Source organism: Pleurodeles waltl, chromosome 1_2 (assembly GCF_031143425.1).
Source record: "Pleurodeles waltl isolate 20211129_DDA chromosome 1_2, aPleWal1.hap1.20221129, whole genome shotgun sequence".
Taxonomy (NCBI): domain Eukaryota; kingdom Metazoa; phylum Chordata; class Amphibia; order Caudata; family Salamandridae; genus Pleurodeles; species Pleurodeles waltl.
In genome coordinates this window covers 1,124,292,801-1,124,317,949 of record NC_090437.1, presented here as the reverse complement: position 1 = coordinate 1,124,317,949, position 25,149 = coordinate 1,124,292,801, and the positions used below count along the sequence as shown (strand labels likewise).

At 44.9% G+C, this 25,149-nt stretch overlaps 1 protein-coding gene across 20 annotated transcripts in view; it reads right to left on the bottom strand.

The window, feature by feature from the left end:
• The window catches only part of PROM1 (prominin 1), a 616,480-nt gene that overhangs the window by 9,538 nt on the left and 581,793 nt on the right, over positions 1-25,149 (bottom strand). For 13 of the 20 annotated variants that reach the window (XM_069202406.1, XM_069202442.1, XM_069202387.1 and 10 more), the window contains 2 exons: positions 22,318-22,386; positions 3,308-3,347 (listed from right to left, as the gene is read on the bottom strand). The exons of 2 other annotated variants lie outside the window; for them this stretch is intronic. In XM_069202406.1, coding sequence (XP_069058507.1) covers positions 3,329-3,347; positions 22,318-22,386 — 88 coding nt within the window. In that variant the 3' untranslated portion in view covers positions 3,308-3,328. The remainder of the gene's footprint in view (positions 1-3,307; positions 3,348-22,317; positions 22,387-25,149) is intronic. 5 more of the 20 variants (XM_069202511.1, XM_069202502.1, XM_069202458.1 and 2 more) reach the window with 1 other exon arrangement.

Below are 25,149 nucleotides of genomic sequence, written 5' to 3'. Positions count from 1 at the left end.
CAGCTATTATTATCCCACTCCCACCAACATGGCAAGAGGCCACAGTGGTCATGATTTTTAAAAAAGGTGATAGGATTGACCCGGAGTGTTATAGGCCAATTTCTCTAATTGATTCTACGGCTAAGGCCCTGGGTAGGGTCTTGTTGGTATGACTGGAAGAGTATGTCAGTGCAAAAAACATTCTATTGGGGGCTCAGTACGGCTTTGGGTAGGGATTAGGAACAGTTGAGCAGTGTCTTAACCGCTTTCTAATTGTTAGCAAGTAGAGCAAGTATAGCAAGTATAGGGAGGGTTCTTTACACCGAGCCTTCATGGACTTGTTGAGCTCTTTTGACACTGTCATCGATAGCAAACTGTGAGAGACGATGGGCATTAGAAGATCATACTGAATCACCACTGTTAACATACGATATGGTCCCCGTGACGAATGTACAGAATCTCTAGTCTCAACCGAAGCGTCTGCTAGGGATGTATTTTGGCTCTTTTTCTGTTCTTGATCTACACAAATGGCCTTGACGACTATTTACTGCAAAAGAAACTGGATTTCCCGAGGGTTGGCAATCGTTTCATCCCCATGCGCCTTTATGCTGATGAAGTCGTTGTACCTACAAGGCCTGCCAATAGCTAGCAGAAAGCCCTGGATGTCTTTGTACAGTTTATGTCTTCTTTGGATTTGAAAATTATTCATCGTAAATCTTATGTAATAGTCAGTGGGCCAAAGAAAACTAGGTCCAAAACATTTTACATTCAGGGAAACCGACTGATAAAGTACAGCGTTTTTGCTACTTGGGGATTCTTTTTACCACACGGTTAAAGTGGGACCCTTTGCTGGTCTTAATGGTGCAACAAACAAACAGAGCGATTAAAGCTCTTTTTTGCTCCGGCCAAGCTAGAACATAAGGCTGTAAGAAAAATGACAGCCCTCTACAAATCCAAGGGTCAGATTTACAAGGTCCTTAGCGTCATTTTTTTTACGCTAATGTGGCTCAATGAGGAAAACATTGCAGAGCCATATCTACAGAGTGGTGCAATGCATGCATTGTGACATTTTGCGACCCCTTGTGCCACATGCAATGGGGGGTGTTCCGGCATCAGGAGGCCCGCAAAAATGGCGCATGCAATATACAAGATTTCATTGCTCTATTTTTGGCATCATTTTTATCGCTTGCTCAAAGCAGGTGTTAAAAGAACCCACCCATTGAAATCAATAGGCCTCCTTGCACTTTGCTCCACTAAGTCAACGTTTTTGACTCTAGTGGAGCAAAGTGTCACAATAGCGTAAAAAATGTTGACGCTTTTGGCCTAACATGTGCCATGGTGCGCCGTATTGTAAATACGGTGCACCCTTGGTGTCAATAGGTGGCAGAGCAAGAAATCTGGCGCATCAGTACTGATGCGCCAGATTCTTCTAAATCTGGGCCCGTGTTTTGCAACTGCCAACTATGGGGCGGGAGTGTAGGGGCACCTTAACTGTTCAAAATTCCACGTAGTAGCTTCCCTAGGAGGCTTTTGATGATCCCTCAAGGATCTTCCATCTCCTTTTGTCATACAGAGGTGAGTTTTAACTATATAAAATCAAATTTTGTATCATGCTATGTGCTTTCATGACTATTCAAGTCAAATAAGGTTTTTATGACTGACCAACAGGACTGACTGAATGTTCACTGTGATTCTGTTAAAATAAATTCCCATATATGTGCATGATGGAGTCTGTTGAATTTGTTTGTTTACATGTTCCCAACTCCCAAAGAGTTAGAAGGTAAGGAGATTCAAACTCTGTGACTGATATAGCCAGCTGACAGGGCAGGGCAAACATAGCAGTGATGTGCTTTAGTTTCACAGCATCACTTTACCTCCCAGGGCAAATTTCAATGGCTTCAGGGCCAGGGTTCCATCAACCAGGAAAGCACGTGCAATATTTATGAACAAAGATTGCAGCATTACTGTCTACTGAAATGTGATAACTCGGTAATGGGAAGGTTCACAATGGGGGTTTAATATCAAAAGCTTCTCGGAATGTTATTAAACAAGGCTAAAAAGCACAGCAGCCATTGCCAATAAAGATGAAGCTCAAAGGACCATGGTGATGTTTCGTAGTTGTCATTCACTGGCCTGGTTGTCATTCACTGGTCTGGCAAAAGGCAATTCTAGCATGCATGATACTATGACCAACAGTCCATTCTGGTAGAGCAAGCACATATTTCTCTTTGACCTCCTAATGTGTAATGATAAATATATCTTTATAACTAGCACCAGTGACAGACTGCTCTGGACAGGCAGCAGAATGGCTCCTAGATAACATAGTTTTTGAAGTTGTGGTAAGGTGTGAGGGTTCAGTTAGTACCAGCATCAGCCAGCATGCATGAAAAAAAACCTGCTACTGTAACATGCCAGAATATATGCAGAAGAATGGTAAATTCCTTTTACATACTGGGGCATTGCGGAAATCACCTGCCATATCAGTACTGAAACGGGCATGGTAAAGTTAGCTTTCAAACTGGAGACAATTTACTTTATGTAGTAAACTGTATTTGTAAGCTCCTCATACCACTGTCAGGCTGTCTCAGACCGTTGAAGGTTGTGGGGTAGGCAAGGTTTTAGTGCATAGGTGGCAGAATACATGGGTGATTAGACTTGCATAAAATGTACAGTCACTTTGCTGAGAAGATTACGTTTTTTCCTTGGTTAGTCACCTTGAAAGGTAAAGACGCTTGCATCTATTACTCAAGGTGGTGACACATACTTACTTTAGGGTACTGTTGTTCGAAGAAGATATGGTGGCTAGAACCTGAAGGGAGCAGAAAGGGAGGACCAGACCATACAGAAAAGTCAAGCAGAAGCAGTAGGCCTTCAGATTATACTGAATCTTTAGTGAGCCTGCCACTTCTGAGGTGACATGTTACATTACATCCAACTCCTATGCTAAATCTAACAGCATTCAAGATTAAGAAAATCGCAGAGTTCACGTGGAAGGAACGTTGTAATTACCATACGAATAGAAGAAAAGTGGGCCCCATGAAGTCTGGAATTTGGCTGGCAGAAGCATGTTTGAATGATTGAGTTTAGAAAAGAGAAAGTTGTGGAAAAATGATTTCTGCATACGGTGGTATGGGAAATGGCATATTTTGGGAAAGTGGAGTAAATTGCAAAAGATGGAAAAAGTGAAAATCATGAATCTTCGCTGAGCTGGCGAATTACACACCAGGCCGAATGATTGTATGGTCAAAACACGGGGATGTCTTAAGTTAGCCGGCACAGAGTAAGATCATTTGTTCACTCGCTCCAACCTGAAATGTTCATGAATTACCTCAGATGTGTTCAGCATCCTTTACCACTGCTCCATGCCACTAAAGAGAAAACATGGAATAGAAAAATAATTACAATATAATCTCTCTGAAATGTATATATTGACTGGGCACTATCCATAACAAGATTCTCCAACACAAAATCCTGATTAGCTACAAAATATCATCTTTGGGAAAAAGCGGAGCTGTGAGGTTTTCACTTCCACCCCACGATCATACTAAATAAACTACACAGCCGACAGAAAGAGCCGACAGAAAGAGACAACAGCCGAGTCATTTTTTTACATATTTGTACCAAACGATTTAACTTTGGTTTACATACAATTTACCCAGATACGGTTATCTGCCTTTGTGTTCATGAAAAACAGTTTCTAAATTGTTTTTAGAAACATGACGTAAATTAACATCGATGATAACCCACAAAATGGGCATGGGTTATGTGATCTACTCTAAGAATCAAATTCACAAAACTGAGAAAATTGGTCTTGAAGAGTTACCCCTCTGTTTAAAGAAAACAATTCAAATCAAGTCTGCATGTGCATAACCGTATCCACAAGTGAAAATGCAGTAGCTACAAAAGTGCAAATTGTTTTAGTTTTTTTGTTTCTTCACAGCAGACATATGTTTTTTAGTTGTATAAAGCTCTTACACTCATTCCACATCAGTCTTTAGCTTGATCTTTCCCTATTACCATCCTAAGAACCCATTTTGAGGAGTAAAGTTTTCAGCCTGGGAAACTATGTGCAAGTGCTTGTAAATAGAGACAGAACACAACTGGACCGTCTACAAACACCACTACAACTGGAACTAACCATTTAAGAAAATTGTCTGAATTTCTTTGTGAGAAAAACACTTAAAGGATAAAATCCGACTATTCCTGATTCTGTAAGGCAGGGGTGTGATTTTGTTCATGGAGATTGTTAGAATGGGGTCTCTAGTTGGCAGTGGTTTGCACCCTGTCCAAGTAGGGATCCTCACTCTAGTCAGGGTAAGGTAGCCACACAGCTAAGATAACCGCTGCTCAGCCCCTTGGTAGCTTGGCACGAGCAGTAAGACTTATCTCATAGGCAATGTGTAAAGTATTTGTACACACACACAATACCACAGTGAAAACACCACAAAAGTACTCCACAACAGTTTAGAAAATAACCACTATTTATCTGAATAAAACAAGACCAAAACAACAAAACTCCAACATACACAAGCAAAGAAACGAATTTTCAAAGATTAAATCTTAGTATAGCACTTAAAAAATACAATAGCTCCAACTAGGGCTATCACAGTGTTTTGGTGGGGTCATTCTCAACAGTCCGACACCACTCATGAGGGAGTGCGTGGCGGTTCACCGAGTCACATGGACCCCAGGTACAGTGCCTTGGAAAATGAGAAAACAAACTTTTTGCGCTGAGTTGGGGAGGTGAAACGTTGCTGGAGGCAGTGGGGTGCCAGTTCCTTACTGACACTGGGGAGGTGAGGTGTTGGTTCCTTACTGTTGATTTGGTGGGGTCGATGAATCCAGCATGGCCATGATCAAGATTCAAGGCATCAACTTTGTGATGTCACGATCACACCACAAGACCACAGGTGTCACTCAGGACTCACACTGTGGCAGAACTTAGGAGGCACTGTGGCGGTATCGGGACTGTGGCGTCCGTCATGTTTGTTGCACTCAGTGGGCACTACGTCTCCGGTGCTGGCAGCCATGCAGAGTCAGACAGCTGCACCGGTTCTGGAGTTGCTCTGGAGTCGATGTGCTTCATTCTTCTTGGTTACACCAGAACTCACTCCCGAGGGCCAAAGAGCTGGATTTGGCACCACTAGGGAAGTCAGGACTCTCAGCAAGAGAACCCAAGTGCTGGCAGATGAAGTCTTTGATGTCCCTGATACTTCTTCATAGGAGGCAAGCTCAGTCCAAACCCTTAGAGAACCTTTGGAAGCAGGATGTGGAAAACAAAGTCCAGTCCTTTCACACCCAGGACAGAAGCAGTAAGCAGCAGGCCAGTACAGAAAAGCAACAGGCAGAGTGGTAGTCACTCCTACAGCATCCAGCTCTTCTTCCTGGCAGAATATCCTCAGTCCAGAAGGATTCTAAATGTGTGGGGTCAGAGGTCCAGTATTTATACTCTTTTCTACCTTTGATGTAGACACATTTCAAAGAGAAGTCTTTGCAGTGTTGGGGATTGGAGACTGCTTTTTGTAAGGACAAGCACAGCCCTATTCAGGTGCAAATGTCAGATCCTCCCACCACTGTAGTTCATGAAGAGCCATTAGGATATGCAGCGCACACCTCAGCTCCCTTTGTGTGACTGTCTGGAGTGAATTCACAAACAGCCTAACTGTCATCTTGACCCAGACGTGTATTCCACAGACAGGCAGAGTCACAGAATGGTTAAGCAAGAAAATGTCCACTTTCTAGAAGTGGCATTTTCAAACTTACAATTTAAAAATCAACTTCACCAAAAGATGTATTTTTAAATTGTGAGTTCAGAGACCCAAAACTCCACATAGCTTTCTGCTCCCAATAGGAAATTACACTTAAAAGCTATGTCAAGGCAATTCCCATGTTACTCTAAGAGAGAGATAGTACCTGGCAAGAGTGAAAAATGAATGTAGCAGTAGTTCACCATTGGGGCATGTAAACTACACCAGTACATGTCCTACCTTTTAAATACACTGCACCCTGCACATGGGGCTGCCTTGGGCCTACCTAAGGGTTGACTTACATATAATAAAAAGAACGTATGTGCCTGGCAAGTGGGTGCACTTGACAGGTCGAAATGGCAGTCTAAAAATACACACACACAGACATGGCAGTGGCAGGTCTGCAACATGTTTACAGGGCTACTCATGTGGGTGGCATAATCAGTGTTGTAGGCCCACTAGTAGCATTTGATTTACAGGCCCTGGGGCACACATGGTGCACTATACTAGAGACGTACTAGTAAATCAGATAGGCCAATCATGGATAAACCAATCACCAATACAATTTAGACAGAGAGCACTTGCACTTTAGCACTGGTCAGCAGTGGTAAAGTGTACAGAGGCCTAAAGCCAGTAAAAACAAACTTCAGCACAGGATAAAAAAACAGGAGGTCAGAGGGTAAATGTTTGTGGATAAGCCTGCAAAAGGGCCATTTCCAACAGAGGTACATTTATTTGTACACCTGTATTGAAATTAGGTTATCCAACAGATCTTTGTGACTCAGGCCTAAGAAGACCATGTTTAGTCTTTGAAGTGCCTGAGATTAAAATACCTTGCCTAGGTTCATCATGGCAGAAAAGTGGAGGTCATGTTGCAATTGTTTGGGAAGAGAAAGAAATCAAATTCATTTGGTTTCCCAATCTCTATTGGTAAACTCTATCAGTAGGTTTTATGAGATAAAATACTTTCTTTATCTCCTTATCCACTAACTTCCAAACAAGAACAATCACCAATAAACACATTTCTATTTGTGAACTTTAAAATAATATCAAATGTTGAATGAGTCTTGTTCATGAACATACTTTGCAAAAGCATGAAAACGTAGACATACTCCATTGAGGAACTCAAACCCAGTTTCACTCTACACATAATTTCTCTGCCCTTAGTCATTCTAAACCTCTTTTCTGAACTGTGAGACATTGCCCATGATCTTCTAGTTGCTCATTCCATAGCAATCTACTCCAATATTACCTATTTTGCTATTGATAATTTAGCTGGCCTCCAACAGGAGCTTTCCTAATCTTTTTGCATCAGTCCTTTTGTTCTTTTTGAATCTCATGCAGGTCCTATTATGAATGAATTTGATTCTTATTTTATATTGGTTTATGTGCCCCAGAAAATATACTTCTATGGCTGGATACCCTTGCGGCTTTAGAAATATAGGAAGTATCTGCTGGTGTGCTGACCGCACTTGCGCATGTCCTGCTCAGCCTGGTTGTTGCTTAAGCTCTGGTCTGCCAAGCAAGTCTGATCCCTTAATGTGACATGCCCTGGAGATGAGTTTAATTACAAATTAGCTCATAAAGTGGGGCTCATTTTTGCTCTTGGAAATGAACTTGCATAAGCTTTCTCTTACCCTTCACCTTTGAGCACCAACGTAACCTTCACTCAAGAAGAAAGGTGATTTTGGGAGTGCTCAAAACGTCATCCAGTCTCGTTTAGAAGAAAGCAAGGAAAGTAGAAGAGGAATAAAATGGGAAAGCTACTGCTGATCATGGAGGAGTCTGAAATGGCAGTGGAGAAGGGTGACACAGTGATATTCACATAAGAAGATTTGCAGGGCTCCTTTAATAGCCTCTAGTGAACATTAACCAGTACATTTGCAATATAAGACAAGGACACCTGTTGTGATGTGAAAATAACCCTAAAGGATAGTGATTCTGAGAGATACACTACTAACCTCTACAGAGACATATTGACAGGAATGATGACAGAGAATGCTTGACAGTGTTACTCTGGAGAAGGGCATCCTGGTGAAGATTAACTTATCACAACTCAAGGACACTATCACATAAGTGGATAAGAAGTATCAGCCCATATCCTGATGCACGTGCAAAGTACAACTCCTTCAGGAAATGTCTCAGAGTACTTCTCACTAACAGTCAAGCTTGATTCAAAATCTCAAACAATAATGACTGGAGATACATTTATTGATGGACTTTCTGAACTGAATGAACAAGAGAGATCATTCACAGCCAGGCAGAATGAGCAGGAGAGCAGAAAGAAAGCAGGAGCCAGAAGGCACAGATTGAGATTACAGTTCTCAGGATGAGGTGCCCAGAAGCATAGGTTTTTTGAAGACACTGATGGAGGTTACCAATTGGTTACCAGTTTGTGAGGCAGTTGAATACAATTTTGACAGCTACATTTGTAGCTACATTCTAATTGCCAGTATTCCCAAGAAGTGAAAAAGCAAATTACTGGTTCTTCATTAAGGCCAATCGCACTGCTCAACTTTAAAATCAAAATACATAGATAAAAATCTTGTCCAAGAAACTGAAATCATTGGTGACACTCTGCATACACCTGGACGAATCGGGATTGATTGAAGAAAACAAACCTTTGATAACAGCCACAGTGTGTGGCATCTTATTGAGAAAGTGCAGAGTAAAGAATATCTGCAATATTGATCACCCTCAATGCTGCAAAGGCTTCCATAAGGGTAGGGTGGAAATTTTTCAGTAAGTTTTTTAACCAGAGCAGGCACAAAGGAGGACACACTGAAACATACTGGGGTAACAATTATGCTCATGCAAAGGTTCCTGGTCTGTGGTGCACCACCAGAAAAAATTGCCACACAAAGAGGCTTCAGTCGCCACTTCTGTTCCCCTGCAGCTAAGTCCGTTTCAGCCTTGGAGTAAAGATGTATATACGACTCTCCATTCACTGATCATAGATGGTGTTTCCTAGAGAGTTTGAGTCCATGTCCAAAAGCACATTGATCCCTGATGGTTAAGCGCAAAGGTTTGGAGACACTGATTCCTCTACAACAAAGAGCTACTGATAATACTGCATAATTTGCATATTCATGGTTGATTCCTTACGCAAAACCATTGCCAACACTATATGATTCAGAGGGATTTCACATGCAAACTAGAATACCCTTCCCTAAATCTAATCTACACATCTAACCGCCCATGTGGATACATTACCACATTGCATCAATAGATACCCACCTCAGGAGTACAATCCTTTGGGTGCTTCTCCTTCCTTCGTCCTGATGATGACCCTCTACGAATAACTGTATGGGGTCAAACATTGACATAATACCAGTGGACTGTTTTTTTACTGTGATTTGGAGCATATCACTCAGTTTGAGAATATGTATTAACTATCAGTGTATCCATATCAGTCACTATTCTTATACATATATTGTATAGCACTTGCACACTCCATATTCACTTATTTCACTTTCACTGCGCTGCTACAATATTGAGAGCACCAGTTTACTGTGAAAAGCCTTAAAAAGAAAAGTTTCACTCTATTTTTGGATTTTAACACTAAGTAATTGAATAAATGTGTTCCTTTTTCATCAAAACCAATCTTTTGGGTGGTTATGCGTCATTACTGAGGAAGTTTAGGTTCACACTTCTCCCATAGGAACCATTGTTCACTTTAATTATAGCTACGTCTCTTCCAGCACAGAGTAGAGACAATTTTTAGGTGAATTTTTTGGAAGGAAGAGCATAAAATACAACTGTTTCTTAAAACTCAATGATCGCACCTGGGGAAAGGTGTGTTTGGGAAGGGGAACTTGAGTGGGATGCCCTATATCCTCTCTACTCTTCTCATTGAGCATCAAACTTCTTGCATGTCATATACACCAATTCAGGTATATTGCTGGCCTTCAATTTGGGGCAGAGTTGCACAAAATATTTCTATTTGCTGACAGTGCCTTGGGAACCCTGGGTGACACAGACAGCTCTCTGCCTGCACTAGCTAAATAATTAAAAGTACTTCAGGAAGTACAGATTATAAAATGAATGTGGAGAAGATTAAAATATTAAACTTGACACCCCCTAAAGAGGTGGTTGCCTCTTTGCTACAGCAATATCCCTTCCAGTGAGCCAAGCACCCCACTAAATACTCAGGTGTGAAGAACCTCCCCTTGGTGGCTGACTTATTCAAAGGTGATTGTCCTGTACCTCTTATAGAAATACACAGTGACTGGGCCATTCGCCCTCTTTCTTTGTCTACTGGATAGACAGGATTAACGCTTTAAACGTGGCCATTTTACCTCATGTACTATTTCTGCTTCAGACTTTGTTAAAATTCAACTCACCTTTTACCTTTTATTACTCTCTGCATAGAGAAGTATCCCAGTTTATATGGTACTGATCTTGATCCAAGGTGCCCTTGAAAGTTATGCAAAGTGACAGGCTGGGGGGGAGGGCTGGCAGTTCCAAGCTTTCTGAAGTTACTGATTGATTGGGCCAAACCTGAAACAGACAAAATCTGGCCCAATATGAAGAAGACTCTTATGGGGAGGTCCTCTTGGGCAAACACCTTTCCCCTCATTCCCTCACTGTTCACTCAGATGTATCTTAACCTGTTCTTCATCCCAGCCCTCCATTATCATCCCTCTAACAGATAGAGGGAAGTTGGGTGTACACCCTCTATCTATATATTTCTCAAGGGTAAAATTAAATCCTTCATGCAATCTGAACTAGACATCTGATAGAGACTTCTAGCTGCAGATTCCTTACCTAAGAATTTCCAGGCATCAGAACTTTTGCAGAGCAATACCCTTGCATCCGCTGTCGGGTAGCGTAGAATGGATCCGCGTGGTGTTGTTGGTGTTGTTGGAGCAGTCTGTGACATCACGGTCACCTAAAAAGGCACCACCCAGGTGCACGGACGTCAGTTCTTTTCCTTCCGTGCCACTTAAACCACAAATACGGAATAGACATACCCTCTGTCTTTTTTGACAGGCCTTTTTCAACCTTTTTGTCAATACTTTTTTGCATCTGTGCAGGATGACTTTGAGGAAGATGGGGTTCAAGTCATTTGGCGCCTGCCACCGCACCATGTCAGTGACAAACCCCCACTAGGTACGTTACTGGTGCCTAGACAGAGACCATACTCACAGTCGTGTTCGGACTGTCGGGCCATGGCTTCGAAAGCTTTGAGGGAGCGGTCCCTGAAGCTAATGGCGGCCCAGCAGTCGAAGCTGGGGGCGTGACTCCTCAGAGGTCATGGTCCCGGTCGAGGAGGAGCCCAAGTCCACTTCATCCCACTCGAGGTCCTCCGGGCACTTGGGGAAGATGCACAAAAGGAAGAAGAAGTACAGGCAGACTTCACCTCACCTGTCGGCCGACTCTGCGCCTTCCTCCTTTTCCGGAAGCCGGAGCGACTCCCACTCAGCTTAAGGAGTTTTACGAGGCCATGCGTCTCATATTTAAGCAGGCTGGCCCACCGGAGCGCCTTTGGGCCCTGTGGGGTCATCAGAGGCCCCATCAGGTTCCACACTGGCGGCTTTGGCCGCAGCGCCGATGGGGTCTCTTGGATACGATATCGGATTCAGAACGACACCGAGTCCACACAGTTGACCTCCTCCGGTGTCGCTTCCGATGTCGATGCTTCCGGCACCACAGGCGCCCACCGGCGGTGCGAGCACCATTCTGATGATCTGGAGCTGAAAGAGCGTGGCACAGCGCCAATTCCGGCAATGACGGTGCCCACAGGGGCCACCTCATTGCCTGAGCATTTCTACAATCAGTCAGGCACTGGTGAGGAATGAGAGGGATCTCAGGACCCTCTAGAGTCCCAATTAGAACCAATGGACTGGTATTAGGAACTAGGAGAGGCCACTAGACTGGACACCTCTTCATATACTGGCATGCTCTTAGCTCCTACTGTGGCTACAGAGGAGGGCGCATCATATGCAATGGTGGTACGCAGGGCAGCTAGGGTCCCGGACCTTGAGCTTCACTCAGTGCAGGTCAAGACTATCAACTTGACGGAGGTGCTTCAGCTGGGGGCTTTATTATCGGAACCAATGTTGCCCTTTAATGAGGCCCTCATCGATGTCCTGCTGGGAATGAGGTCCAAACCCAGCACAGGGGCACCTGTAGACAGGACAATTCGCTGCTGCCATCGCCAGGCTCCGGGCGACATGAGCTTCCTCACGTAACACCCCAACCCAGAGAGCTTGGTGGCCCAGGCCTCCACTTCCCATGTTGCCTTTGGTACCGCTTCCCCAGATAGGGAATCTGAGAGCCTGTACCAATTGGAGAAGAAAATGTTTCCTTCCTCCAGCCTCTCATTGAGGTCAGTAAACACCTCATGCCTATAGGGCTGTTTTTCCCATTCTTTATGGGATACGGTGGTGCAGGTGCTGACTCAGGTCTCAGGGGACATACGGGCCACTCTTTCATAGGCAGTCAAAGATGGGAGAGATGGAGCTAAGTTTACAATCAGGTGTGGTTTGGACACAACAGACTCGATGGATAGGGCGATTTCCTCAACAGAGACCCTTCGACGCCACGCCTGGCTACATACCTCTGGCTTTTTGAGGGATGTCCAGGCAAACCTCATTGACATGTCCTTCGATGGGACCCACTTTTTTTGGCAAAGAGGCAGACTCGGCGCTGGAGCACTTCAAGGACTCCCGGACTACCACCAAGTCCTTGGGCCTCTCAGTGACTACTCGCCAACAGTCTATCACCCTTTTCGAGGCTTTGGAAGAGGCATGGCACCACGCCATCCACAGACCAGCCACCGTCCTCCACCAGGCCAACATCTTGTGCGGGGACGCGATCGTGGTGCCTTCAGACCCAGAGGGTCTGGCCAGAAGCCGTCCACCACCCAACCCCCCACATCTACAGCATCCAAGCCCTTCTAGTGTGACTCTGCAAGACCATGTACGTCCAGTTGAAGGAAAGCTCCAATGTTTTCTCCCTCACTGGTGGTCTATAACATTGGACAAATAGGTCTTGCAGATCATATAGAAGGGCTATTCCCTCCCCTTCCAGTCTTTCCATCTCCCACTGCCTTCCTAAAAAGAACGGCCGATGGAGGATCACTTGGTTTTGCTCTGCGAGGAAGTTTCAGCTCTTTTGGCCAAAGGAGCCATAGAAAGGTTTCTGATATCAGAAGTAGGCTGTGGTTGTTATTCTCGCTACTTTCTGATACCCAAAAAGAACAAGGGCCTTTGCCCTATTCTAGATTTGTGGGGCGTCAATCTCTTCCTCAAAAAGGAGAAATTCAAAATGCTCACTCTAGCTCAGGTCTTGTCTGCCCTAGACAAAGGAGACTGGATGGTAGCGTTGGACTTGCATGATTTGTATTTCCATATCAACTTCCTGCCCACAGGCATTACCTGCGGTTCAAGGTAGGCCATGAGCACCTTCAGTTTACTGTGCTCCACTTCGGCCTCACCAATGCCCCTCAGGTGTTCACCAAGGTAATGGTGGTGGTCGCAGCCCAGCTGTGCAGGCTAGGGATTTCAGTCTTCCCCTACCTCGATGACTGGCTGTTCAAGGCTCCTTCGCCCCAGCCTGTTGTCACCCACCTTCAGACTATGGCGAACCTCTGCATTCGCAAGGGTTCACTATAAACATGCCAAAGTCATACCTGACTCCCTTTCAGATGCTCCCTTTCATCAGAGCTGTCCTGGACACTGTGCACTCTTGGGCCTATCCTCCAGAGCAGTGAGCCCAGGATATTCAGGTGATGATTTCCGATGTTTCAGCCTGTATACTGGATTTAGGTGAGACAGACTCTGAGGCTGTTGGGCCCCATGGCCTCCTGCATCCTGTTAGTAAAACATGCCAGATGGCATGAGTCCCTGCAGTGGGACCGGAAGTTCCAGTGGGCGCAGCATCAGGGATATCTCACTGACACGGTTCAGATCTCAGAGAGACCTGCAAAAGATCTGCAGTTGTGGTTGGTGAACCACCATTGGGTCAGAGGCAGACTTTTCTCCATTCCCCAACCAGATTTTACAGTAGTGACAGATGCATTACTTCTGGGATGGGGCATCCATCTGGGAGAGGTGGAGATCAGAGGCCTCTGGTCTCTGGCAGGATCCGGACTCCATATCAACTTACTGGAGATCTGGGTGATCGGACTAGCATTCAAGGCATTTCTTCCTGTTGTCAAAGGGAAGACAGTGCAGGTGTTCACGGACAACACCACCTCAATGTAGTATTGCAACAAGCAGGGCGGTGTGGGGTCATGGACCTTTTGTCAAGAGGCCCTGCATCTCTGGACATGGCTGGAACAGTAGGATATAACTCTGGTGGTTCAACACCTGGCAGGTTCTCCGAATGCCAGAGCAGACAAACTCTGCTGTCGATGCCTAGAGGATCACGAGTGATGTCTGCATCCGGTGGTGGCACAAGGACTTTTTCAGCCTTGGGAAGAGCCTTGGTTAGCTCTGTTGGGCTCCAAAGAGAACGATCAATGGCAACAGTATTGGCATTGGAGTTTCCAAGGCGGAACTCACTCGGCGATGCTTTTAGTCGTGAGTGGATCTCAGGCCTCCTGTACGCCTTTCCGCCCATACCACTTCTGCCCTGAGTACTGTAGAGGATGAGGAGTGACCGGGCAAAAGTAATCCTGGTGGCTCCGGACTGGGCACCGAGAGTCTGGCATCCCAAGCTTTTGAAAATGAGCATTGATCCGCGATCAGGCTTCGGGAAGATCTTCTATCACAGCAGCAGGGGAAGGTTCTCCACGTGAACCTGTCACCTCTGCGCCTTCAGGCATGGAGATTGAGTGGCGGCAGTTGACAGCCTTCAACCTTCTTCCTGAAGTCTGTAAAGTTATTTTGGCAGCCAGGCATCCCTCAACCAAGATAGCATACGCCTGGCATTGGAAACATTTTGTATATTATTGTATAGAAAGTTCTATTGATCCTCTTGCTGCTTCTCTCTCTGACATTCGTCTCTTTGTCTTATCCCTTGGCCAACAGGGCTCTGCATTGGGCACTCTCAAAGGGTATCTTTCTGCCTTATCGGCATTCCTTTGGTTCCCTGATCAGCCTTTGTTATTTAAATCACCTATTGTACATAGATTCCTCAAAGGGCTTGTACATATGTATCCTCCTATGCCCCTTGTCATGCCTTAGTGGGAATTAAAGCTGGCCTTCACATTTCTCATGTGTGCTCCCTTTCAGCCCTTACACATATGTCCGGTCCAGCTGCTCACCCTCAAGACACTCTTCTCAGTGGTAATAACATCTGCCAGGAGGGTGAGTGGGATGCAGGCTTTTTCATCTAAGCTGCCGTATCTCACCATGTTCACGGACAAGGCTATACTTAGAACTCGTGCCTCTTTCTTCTCCAAGGTAGAGAACCCAATTCACCTGTGTAAGAACATCACCCTGCCCACCTTCTTTGGTTCTCCGCATCCCTCTAAAGAAGTGGACCGACTGCAACGGTTTGACCCAAAAAGAGTGTTGTCTTCTACCTTGACCACACAAAAGAGTTCCGGGTGGATGAACAACTCTTTGTGGGTACGTGGTAGCAAAGAAAGGTCGAGCAGTGCAGAAGCGAACCATTCGTGCTGGGTCGTTCTCTGTATTAAGATCTGATACGCCCTGGCCAAGAGCAACCTCTTGAGCGCTTGAGAGCTCAATCCACAATGGCAAGGCTACTACCACTACATTAGTACAGAGTGTTCCAGTCCTGGAGATGTGTCAGGCAGCGACGTGGGCGTCCTTGCACAAATTCGCAAGATATTACTGTCTGGACAATCAGGTCCGTAGAGACAGGCACTTTACCATTTGGTCCTACAGGACTTTTTAGTGATAGAAGATCTGTCCACAGCCCACCGCCAGGAGGTTACAAATTGGGTATCTATTCTAGGATAAAGGATCTGCAGTTAGAAGTCTCTGTCAGATAAACAAGTTATTTACCTTTGGTAGCGCACTATCTGGTAGAGATTCTAGCTAGCTGCAGATCTCCTTACACCCACCCATGCCTCCCCACTCTGTGGACACTTTTGCTAGGGCTAGGGATTGTCCCTTTCAGGGTCCTAGTTTTTTTTGCACAGACAAAACTGTTGGTTCTTTCCATGGCTCTGCGCTTTCGGAGTGGACGTTTATGGTAAAGTACTGATGTCCGCACGCCTGGGTGGTGCCTTTATAGGCAGCCGTGACGTCACAGATGGCTCCAATGATGGCGACGATGCCACACAGATCCGAACGACGGCATCTGCATAAGTTACGGATTCCAAGTTAACACCGCAAAATTCTAAGGTAAGGAATCTGCAGCTAGATAGAGTCTCTACCACATAATGCGTTCCCGAATGTAAGTAAGTTGTTCTTTAGGGTGAGCGAGGTGGAACCTCTTCATGATCTTCAAATATGACACTAAGGTGGTCATTCCGACCTCGGCGGTCTTTTCTCCAGACCGCCGAGGCCGGGGGAGACAGAATACCGCCATTGCCGGTGGTATTCATGCCTCCCTATTCCGACATTTCCACTGGGCCAGCGGTAATGGCTCATCAACATTTCCGCCGGCTCGTAATAGAGCCGGCGGCAATGTTGATGTGCAGCAGGTGCAGTAGCACCCGTCGCGCATTTCACTGCCCGAAATTCGGGCAGTTAAATGCGCGATGGGGCTATGCCTGGGGGCCCCTGCACTGCCCATGCCAAGTGCATGGGCAGTGCAGGGTCCCCGAGGGGCACCCCCAGTCACCTTACCGCCAGCCTTTCAATGGCAGTGTTTACCGCCACGGACAGGCTGGCGGTCGGGGACTCATAATCCCCAGGGCAGCGGTGCTTGCATCGCTGCCCTGGGGATTTTGCCCGCCAGGCAGAAGCCTGGCGGGAAAGTGGAGGGGCCGGCGGTATGACCGTGGCTTTTCCGCCACGGTCAGAATTGCTGGCGGAACACCGCCAGCCTGTTGGCGGTGTTACCGCCAACATACCGCCGGCCGCCAGGGTCGGAATGACCCCCTAAGTGATGCACCTACCACTCAGAAAGGTGGCAATAAGAGCTAAAATGATTGAAAAACTCTTCACTTCACTCATGACCACCAAGGGAATCATTGCCAATCTTTACAAGATCGTACCGGGCTCCAGGCCTTCAGGTCAGATGTCATATCATTGCAAATGGGTTGGGAACCTCAACAGAGACCTTGACAGAGACCTTGACAAACGTAATAGGCGTTGCTTTGGACTGATGTGCATAAGAGCACAATGGGTTAAGGAAATAGAGAAGTACATTATAAAGTGATGCATAACTGGTATTGGACTGGGAAGTTTGGTATTAAAGTTCTCAGCACAATAAACCCACACTGATGCCAGTGTTGGATTTATTGTATGATGCACACTGAAGGCATTGTAGAGATGCCTACTGAATTTTACCCAAATCTTGGCAGTGAGACTCAAAAGCTCAGGCCTCCTGAAACAGTGCTCCAGGACACTCCAGCTAGTGGAGATGCCCATCCTCAGGCCAAGCCCCGCTTTTGGTGGCAGATCTGCTGGGAAAATTAGTTAAAACAGGGAGGAGTGAGCCCTGCAGCTAGGACCACCCCTAAGGTGTCCAGAGCTGAAGTTACCCTCTCCTTGCAGAATCCTCCATCTTGTTTTGGATGGTAGGGACCAGTAGGGATAGGAATGTGCCCCCCTCCCCAAAGGGAGTGGGCACAGGAAGGTTGTAGCCACCCTCAGGGATTGGCTACTGCTCTCTGACCCTTGTAACACCCCATAATCTAGTATTTAGGAGCACCCCTGAACCTTACTCACCAGATTCCTCGTGACCTCAAGTAAGAAGACGAAAGATGAAGGACTACTAAGCTGACCATGACAACTGACTTGGCCCCAGCTCTACCGGCCTGTCTGCAGCTTCAAGACCCCCTGCTCCAAAAAGGTGATGCATCCTGCAAGACCAGCAACCTCTACAAACCCCAAGAGGACTGCCTGCCCAGCAGAGGACCAAGAACTCCAAGGACAGTGGCCCTGTCCAGAAGAGTTCTTCATTTTTTCTTTAAGGAATCAAAGAGAGTTTCATTTGGTGCTTTTCTCTCCTCAGTAAATAAGATAATTTGTTATGTGATGCAGGACATACCTCTGTCACCTATTGTTTTTAATCTGTATCTCAGAACCATGTCTACACTTACTCATTCACGATTTTCAACCATATAAGTGGTCATTCCTCCAATGATCTCTCGCTTCAGCACTCTCTTTCAGATGTCAAAATCTAGAATGGCCACCACTGGCTGAAACCGGACAACTAAACAGAAATATTGGTTACTTGTGGAATGTCCAGCCTCTGGCATCCATCTCTCTGGCCTCTTGACTTCAGACTTTGCTAGAAGTCTGTAAAGAGTCTTGGGATTCAAATTGATTTTTGTCTTCAAATGAACTGTCAAGTTGCCACAGCGGGTTCTTCCTGCACCTTTTTTATAAAAGTTTGCCCTATTGTCCCATACCTTTCAGAAGATGATTGTCGTGCTACCATCATGGTAAATTTTTGGACCAAGATAAGACTGTAATGGTGCCTAGGTAGGTGCTAAATCTCCTCTAATTCAGCACCTTCAGTCCTTAAAAATCAAGCTTCTCATATGGTAAGCCTGGTGTGCCTTGCTTTAATCGATCAACTCATATTGTGAAATACTTGCATTGGCTGCCTATAAAAGCTTGCATCTCTTTTAAAGTTCTAGGTATGCTGTTAAGTTCTTTCTTCTGTAATCTTGATGGCAGTTAGCCTGTGTAGGGCAGACATGCTTTTAGGTACTGTCCCTACACTATGGAACTCTCATCTGCTGTGTTTCAGATCTATTGCTGCTCAGATTAATTTCAGAAAAGAGATAAAGCATTCTTTTATTCAATAAATACCTTCTGTTGTTTTTTGACACTCCTAACTTCAATATACCCTTGCTTTCAGCACCAAGTGACCCACTGAGTGGTATTGCTTTCTACAAATCACAATATCCCTTGGGTAGCAGTGCTGTCTTAGGTGAAACATGATCACTCTCATATAAAGTCATAACACCTGAACCACCATCAGGCTCATGGCTCCTGAAAACTACCACGCTGTGGTTGTCATATGGCTCTGTAAGTGTGGTGTTGTTTCCTGTAGCAGTACCATCTACTTGAGAGCATGGAAAGAAAGGCTTTCCTAGAAGTATAGAAATGGTATGATTAGATCCCAGAAGAGTTTGCCTTCTTGACATACAAACTCAGCCCGGTGAATACAGATGGCATGCACAGTCTGGAGGAGGAACATTTTAAAGAGTCCGCCACTTCCAGAAAGACTAGAAGCCTTTTAACTCTTAGATTGTATGCTACTGCAAATATCCCTGGGGTGCCTAGCTGAAATTAATGAGGCAATTTCCTCTGATTTTCTGTTCCTCCCTAAACAAATTGCAGGCACTTTCTGCATAGCTCCAATGAAAAGGTACTTCCTGCATGGCTCCTATAAAAGTGAGCCCTTTGAAACACTATAGCACATAGCCAGTTCTCTCAACAAAGGAATGAAGGAAGGATGACATGTATGCAAGAGAATCTTGTTGACCTTGCAGGGGGGAGATGGTAAATTAATAGGTGTAATCCGGGGATAGCCCAAAGAGGAGCCTGTTTCTCATTTTCAGAACTAATAGTTTCATATCTCATTGAGCAGTGGGTTGAAAAAGACTCAATTTGAGGACTCAAGTGGAACATTAACGAGAATTCTTGACCAGCTGTCTATCAACCTTTTATAGATGAGTGTAGAGGTTAGAGGGCGAAGTTAATGTGAATCCTTGATCAACTGTAAACTACTGAAAGAATGTGTTAATGCCAATTTGCAGATGAAAAGAGGGAAAAGGCTGAGGATAAGATGGGATGAGGCTGAGCAAAGGAGGGGCTCCTTGATTTACTTTTCAGAGCTTTAGCTTTTGCTTCTGATTTCTTCTCATTGTGTGGGTGGACATCGCATGTAGAAGAGAAATGGGATATAAGCACATGTATGAATGTTTTTTATCAGTATGATCTCCAACTTGCCCAAATATTTCAGGTTACTAATAGCTAGCTCCATTAAATGGCATGAACGATTCTCACTCCTAGTACTGTTGAAGGATACCATAATGCTTTGTAAAATATGTTGGGCCAGGTAACTTTGAAAATATTGTCTACACTTTTTTGGACATGCAGAAATAAGTATCTACTTTTTATAGATGAGGGAAGAGGAAAGGCAAGAAAAACAAGGCAACTGTATCCAAGTAAGGGTCTAGGGGCTACTGTACAAGTGCAAGAATGGGTACTGTAGGTCCAGCACCTTGCAGGTTCTTAGATTCTTTCTTCATAATACCATCTCCCCAGTCAACAGGTGTAAATCAGAAATATTAATCTTTTAATAGAGATGAAGGAGCCTGTGAAATATGCTATGTTTCACAGATGCATTAATCATAGCAATGGTTTATCTAAAAAGTGTGATTGTTAGAAGTAAATAATGTGGGACCGCAGCCACACAATATCTGCCTCACAAATACTTTGACAATGCTTAAATCTCGAGAAAGGGTTGCATTGATGACTTTGGCAGTAGGGCTAGCACCATCCATGATGACAAATTATCTAACATGAGAGAAAGACAATTCTTTCCTAAACTGAAGCAGGGAAGGAGGGGATTCTAATCTGACATGGCTGTAACTTATACATTTAGATATAAAGAAGCAACTCTCTGGAAATTTATGAGACCAATAACTGCTCTGATATTAAACATTTTTCTATTTTTTAGTTAGGCTGTTTGTTTCTGGGCAGCCCATATATATAGTACATACATATAAATAGAAGCCATTTTATGCAGCCTTAGCATAGGCATGGAAAATAACCCCTGGGAGAAGCTCTTTTTTTCTGGTTAGGAAAGAAAAGTTTAGCCTTCACAGTTTCAAAGTTTAGACTTTAAGTGCTAGTTATAGTGGTCGTATTTTCTTTGAATTAGGAACAGAACAATTCTCAGAAGTATATATTTTTTCTTAGTACTTATTCAGTTTTGAGATCAACCTGCACATGCAACTAGTATTCCTTAGTTCTAAGCATCCCCGGAGGCAGACAGGGAGATTCATGACTGACCCACTTTGAAGGTAGGCATAGCAGTTCAATAACCTCAAACATTCAAGAAAATAACAGGCAAGGCTTCTTCAGAAAAATGAAATAGTACCTTAACTCGCTTTGGGTACCTACTCATTCCTTTAACATTACAAACACACACTGGGGGTCATTCCTACCCTGGCGGTCTATGACCGCCAGGGTAGGTGACGGAGGAAGCACCGCCAACAGACTGGCGGTGCTTCCGGGGGCATTCTGACCGCGGCGGTAAAGCCGCGGTCAGAAAAGGGAAGCCAGCGGTTTCCCGCTGGCTTCCCGCTGCCCCAGGGAATCATTCACATGCTTGCAGCGCCGCCATGGGGATTCCGACCCCCTTCCCGCCAGCCTGGTTCTGGCGGTTTTCACCGCCAGAACCTGGCTGGCGGGAACGGGTGTCGTGGGGCCCCTGGCATGGGCACTGCAGGGCCCCCTAACAGGGCCCCACATAGATTTTCAGTGTCTGCGTGGCAGACACTGAAAATCGCGACGGGTGCAACTGCACCCGTCTCACCCCTTCCATTCAGCCGGCTCCATTCGGAGCCGGCATCCTCGTCGAAGGGGGTTTCCCGCTGGGCGGGCGGGCGGCCTTCTGGCGGTCGCCCGCCAGCCCAGCGGGAAACTCAGAATGACCGTCGCGGTCTTTTGACCGCGGTACGGTCTTCTGGCGGTTCCCGCTTGGCGGGCGGCGACCACCGCCCGCCAATCTAGGAATGACCCCCATTGTCTTGGCAAGGTTGGAAACGAAATATGCCATCACTCCTCCCTGTGTGAAGTTTAGTTGTTGCTTTATGATATCTAAGGTCTTCCCCGCATTGGAAAATGTGGTAACAATAACAAAACCTGAATCCGGTGCTGGTATGAGGGAGGCCACTCCACCCCATATCATCTTAAACCCCATGTTTACAATTGCATGGCATTTTTGTGACAGCCAAATGCATTATGGGTGTTATGATCTTAATTTGCTTAAACTAAACTAAATAGACCGACACATCTGGTAGCAATAATTTGTTACTGAAAAGGCCAGGACTGAAAATCTGGTTTTTGAAAAGACATGTAGTGAGGTGCTACCAAACCTGAATGGCACACAAGAGGGTGGCCCCCCGAAACGGATACCTGATTATCCCTGAGAAAAACACCTTTAAATGTACTTGCATTATACGTTTGAACAGAAAGATTCTGCTTTTGAAACTATCTTTCTTTGAATATTCTATGTGACTTCATTGCAAGGTTCTACAAAAAAAAACAATTGTCAGCATGCACATGCACTTATCATTCTTAAACAAATGATTCTGCTAGTGTACTTGAAAACTGTAAATCATAAGGAAAAACACCTTCAGTTAGTTGAAGGATTATGAAGTTAGAGAAATAAATAATAGAGATGCCATGCAGTGCTGAAGGGCTAAATGAAGAATGATTGAGAATTGGACATGCAGAAAAATGAGATCACTATATAGCTAATCGATCACTACTGATATGTATACCATGGCATGCAGGCTTGACTGTTCCTTTACCTTGTCATAACAGGATTGTGAATACCATATAAGTGCTCGTTATGATAACTATTATTACCATTTTCCATACTGTAAAAAATAATTACATGTAAAAATGAACACACCATGTACTGACAAGTGATGTCACATAAAAATCAACTGTAATTACAGCTTGATCACAAAAAAACTGATGGATTTGTGACTGTGCGTAAGAAATTAAAAGATATATCATATATATTTCCTATGGCCCAATATTCAAGCAAATGCCATTCTAATTAATTTTGATTAATTTCTCTAAATAGTTAAGAACCTAGTCAGATCCACCTCCGGCACTAAAGGAGTGTGGCATGTCTTTCTCATCTTGAAAATAAAATGTGGATACAAATATATCACTTGTTACTCATAGCCATGCATTTAAAAGGTGCATTTGGGAACTTATTACTTTTGGACATTTATAACACTTCCATAGAATGGACAATTCCATTTTACCAGTCTGGGTGTAATTCTCCAACAAGTATTGGCAAAGCCAAGAGGTTGTGTCTATGCAAGAGCTATTGGCTTTGCCAATGTGTCCCAGCCATGTTGTACACCATCATGGTTGCTTTTCAGCATGGCTAAAAGTAAGGGGCATAGAGGAGACTGGCAGGGAGTGTCGTTGAGTGGAATGGTGAAGAGTGGAGTGGTAGAGAATGTCGTATATTGGAGTGGCATTGAGTGGCGTACAATGGAGTGGCATTGAGTAGATTGGACTGGTGTGGAGTGCATTGGCATAGAATGTTGCAGATTATAGTGGCGTAGAGTGCAGTAGCATTCAGTGCAGTGATATTGAATTCAGCAGCACAAAATGCATCATTGAAGACAGCAGTGGCATAGATTAAAGTGGTGCATAGTAGAGTGCAGTGGCGCAGAGTGGAGTGGCACAGAGTAGAGTGTCACAGTGTACAGTGGTGCAGAGTGGAGTAGCGTAGAGTTGAGTGATGCAGAGGGCAATGGCACAGAGTAGAGTCGAGTGGCATAGAGTGCAGTGGTGTAGAATGTAGAGTAGAGCTGAGAGGCATAGAGTGGTGCAGAGTAGAGTAGCATAGGGTTATGCAGAATAGAGTATAGTGCCATAAAGTGCAGTGGCATAAAGTGCAGTGGTGTAGAGAGGCATAGCATAGAGTGGAGTAGTGCACAGTATAGTGGCAGGGAGTTCAGTGGTTCAGAGTGCAGTGTTGCAGAGTACAGTATCAGAGTGCAGTGGTGTGGTGTGGTGTGGAGTAGGGTAGAAAGCAGTGGCATAAATTACAGTGGTGCAGAGTAGAGTAGCATAGAGTCATGCAGAATAGAGTATAGTGCCATAAAGTGCAGTGGCATAAAGTGCAGTGGCATAGATTGGAATAGCATAGAGTGGAGTAGTGCGCAGTAGAGTGGCGGGCAGTTTAGTGGCAGAGAGTGCAGTGTTGCAGAGTAGAGTGTCAGAGTGCAGTGGTGTGGAGTTGGGTAAAGAGCAGTGGCATAAAGTACAGTGATGCAGAGTAGAGTGCAGTGGCTTAGAGTGCAGTGATATAGAGTGAAGTTGTGAATAGTGCAGTGGTTAAGAGTAGAGTGGTGTAAAGTACAGTGGTGCTGTCACGACTCAATCTTGTGCCCTGTGCATGGTGGGTATTACCTGCTGGCCTCATGTCATTCCTTCTACTGTGGCACCTTTCCATCTAGAAAGCTCCTTGACTCATCCCTGAACCATTGACCCTCCTGCGTGTTGCTACTGAAGTTTTATCTAGTTTGCACCTGAAGATATTGTGTACCCTATTAGGATGGGCATGTTTCCACTGTAAACCATTAGGATGTACCACCATGCCATTGGGTTTGTTGTATCTGTTAAGCCATGCCCATTTGTATGTAACATGTGATTCTTCCCAGGTTCCTTTAGAAGCCTCCACATGAGACATATACTCTTGGCTTCTGCTATAAATAGCTCCTCTGAACTTGCATTGAGGCTTGGCCTCATACCTGTATTCAGACCCGCACGACTCTACAATAAGCCCTGTGCAAGCAGCTCCCCTGCACGCACCTCCTGATTGGGCTGTGCTCCTGTTCAGTGCAAGCTTCATCCCTGCACTCATCTCCAATTTGCTTGGATCATCCTCGCTTCATTTCTGCACGATCTGCCACCTGACGATCCAGTCTTCCACGTCCTTTCCGATGATGCCAAGAACCACACTCCTGAGAACCCTCAGAGTCTCTCCTCCATAAGTTACAATTCCACCTCTCTTTAACTTCTAGCAATGACCCGCCTGCTTCCTCCAAACTCCTCTATAGTATTTCCCAGGTTAAGTACCTGTTCCAGCTTAGTGCACACTAATCTTTAGAAGTCTTTGCAGGCCTGTTTGTTATCTCCGTGCTTCCACCATTGGACTCGTTGTCTGAATCTGAGTTTTCCAAACAGTTGCCCATAGACTAGAGACTGTCTGACTGTTTGGTTGTCTGGTGTATCCTAGGAGTATTTACTACTCCAACTTTCAACTGAGAGTTAAAATGTTTTCTAGTATATCTTGCGAGTCCCCCCGACTCCATTCTGTTTTCTCAGCAGTAACCCTTATATCTAGATTATTTGGGAGTATCTCTTACTCCAATCCATGTTCCAAGTACAACCTTGGAAATCTCAGTGATTCCATGCTTGTGTCTCAATGCAACCTTGTTTATTACATTGTTGTATTTTTATGTGTCAGTCAACGTACAAAGTTTAATCCTAGGAGTGTTGATAACTCCAACCTTGTATCAATAAAAATTCCGTTTCATGTGAATGTACATTGCCGAGTCCTGGCCTATGTGCACAGCACAAACTTGGGAAAGCTGGTATCCCAACCTTGT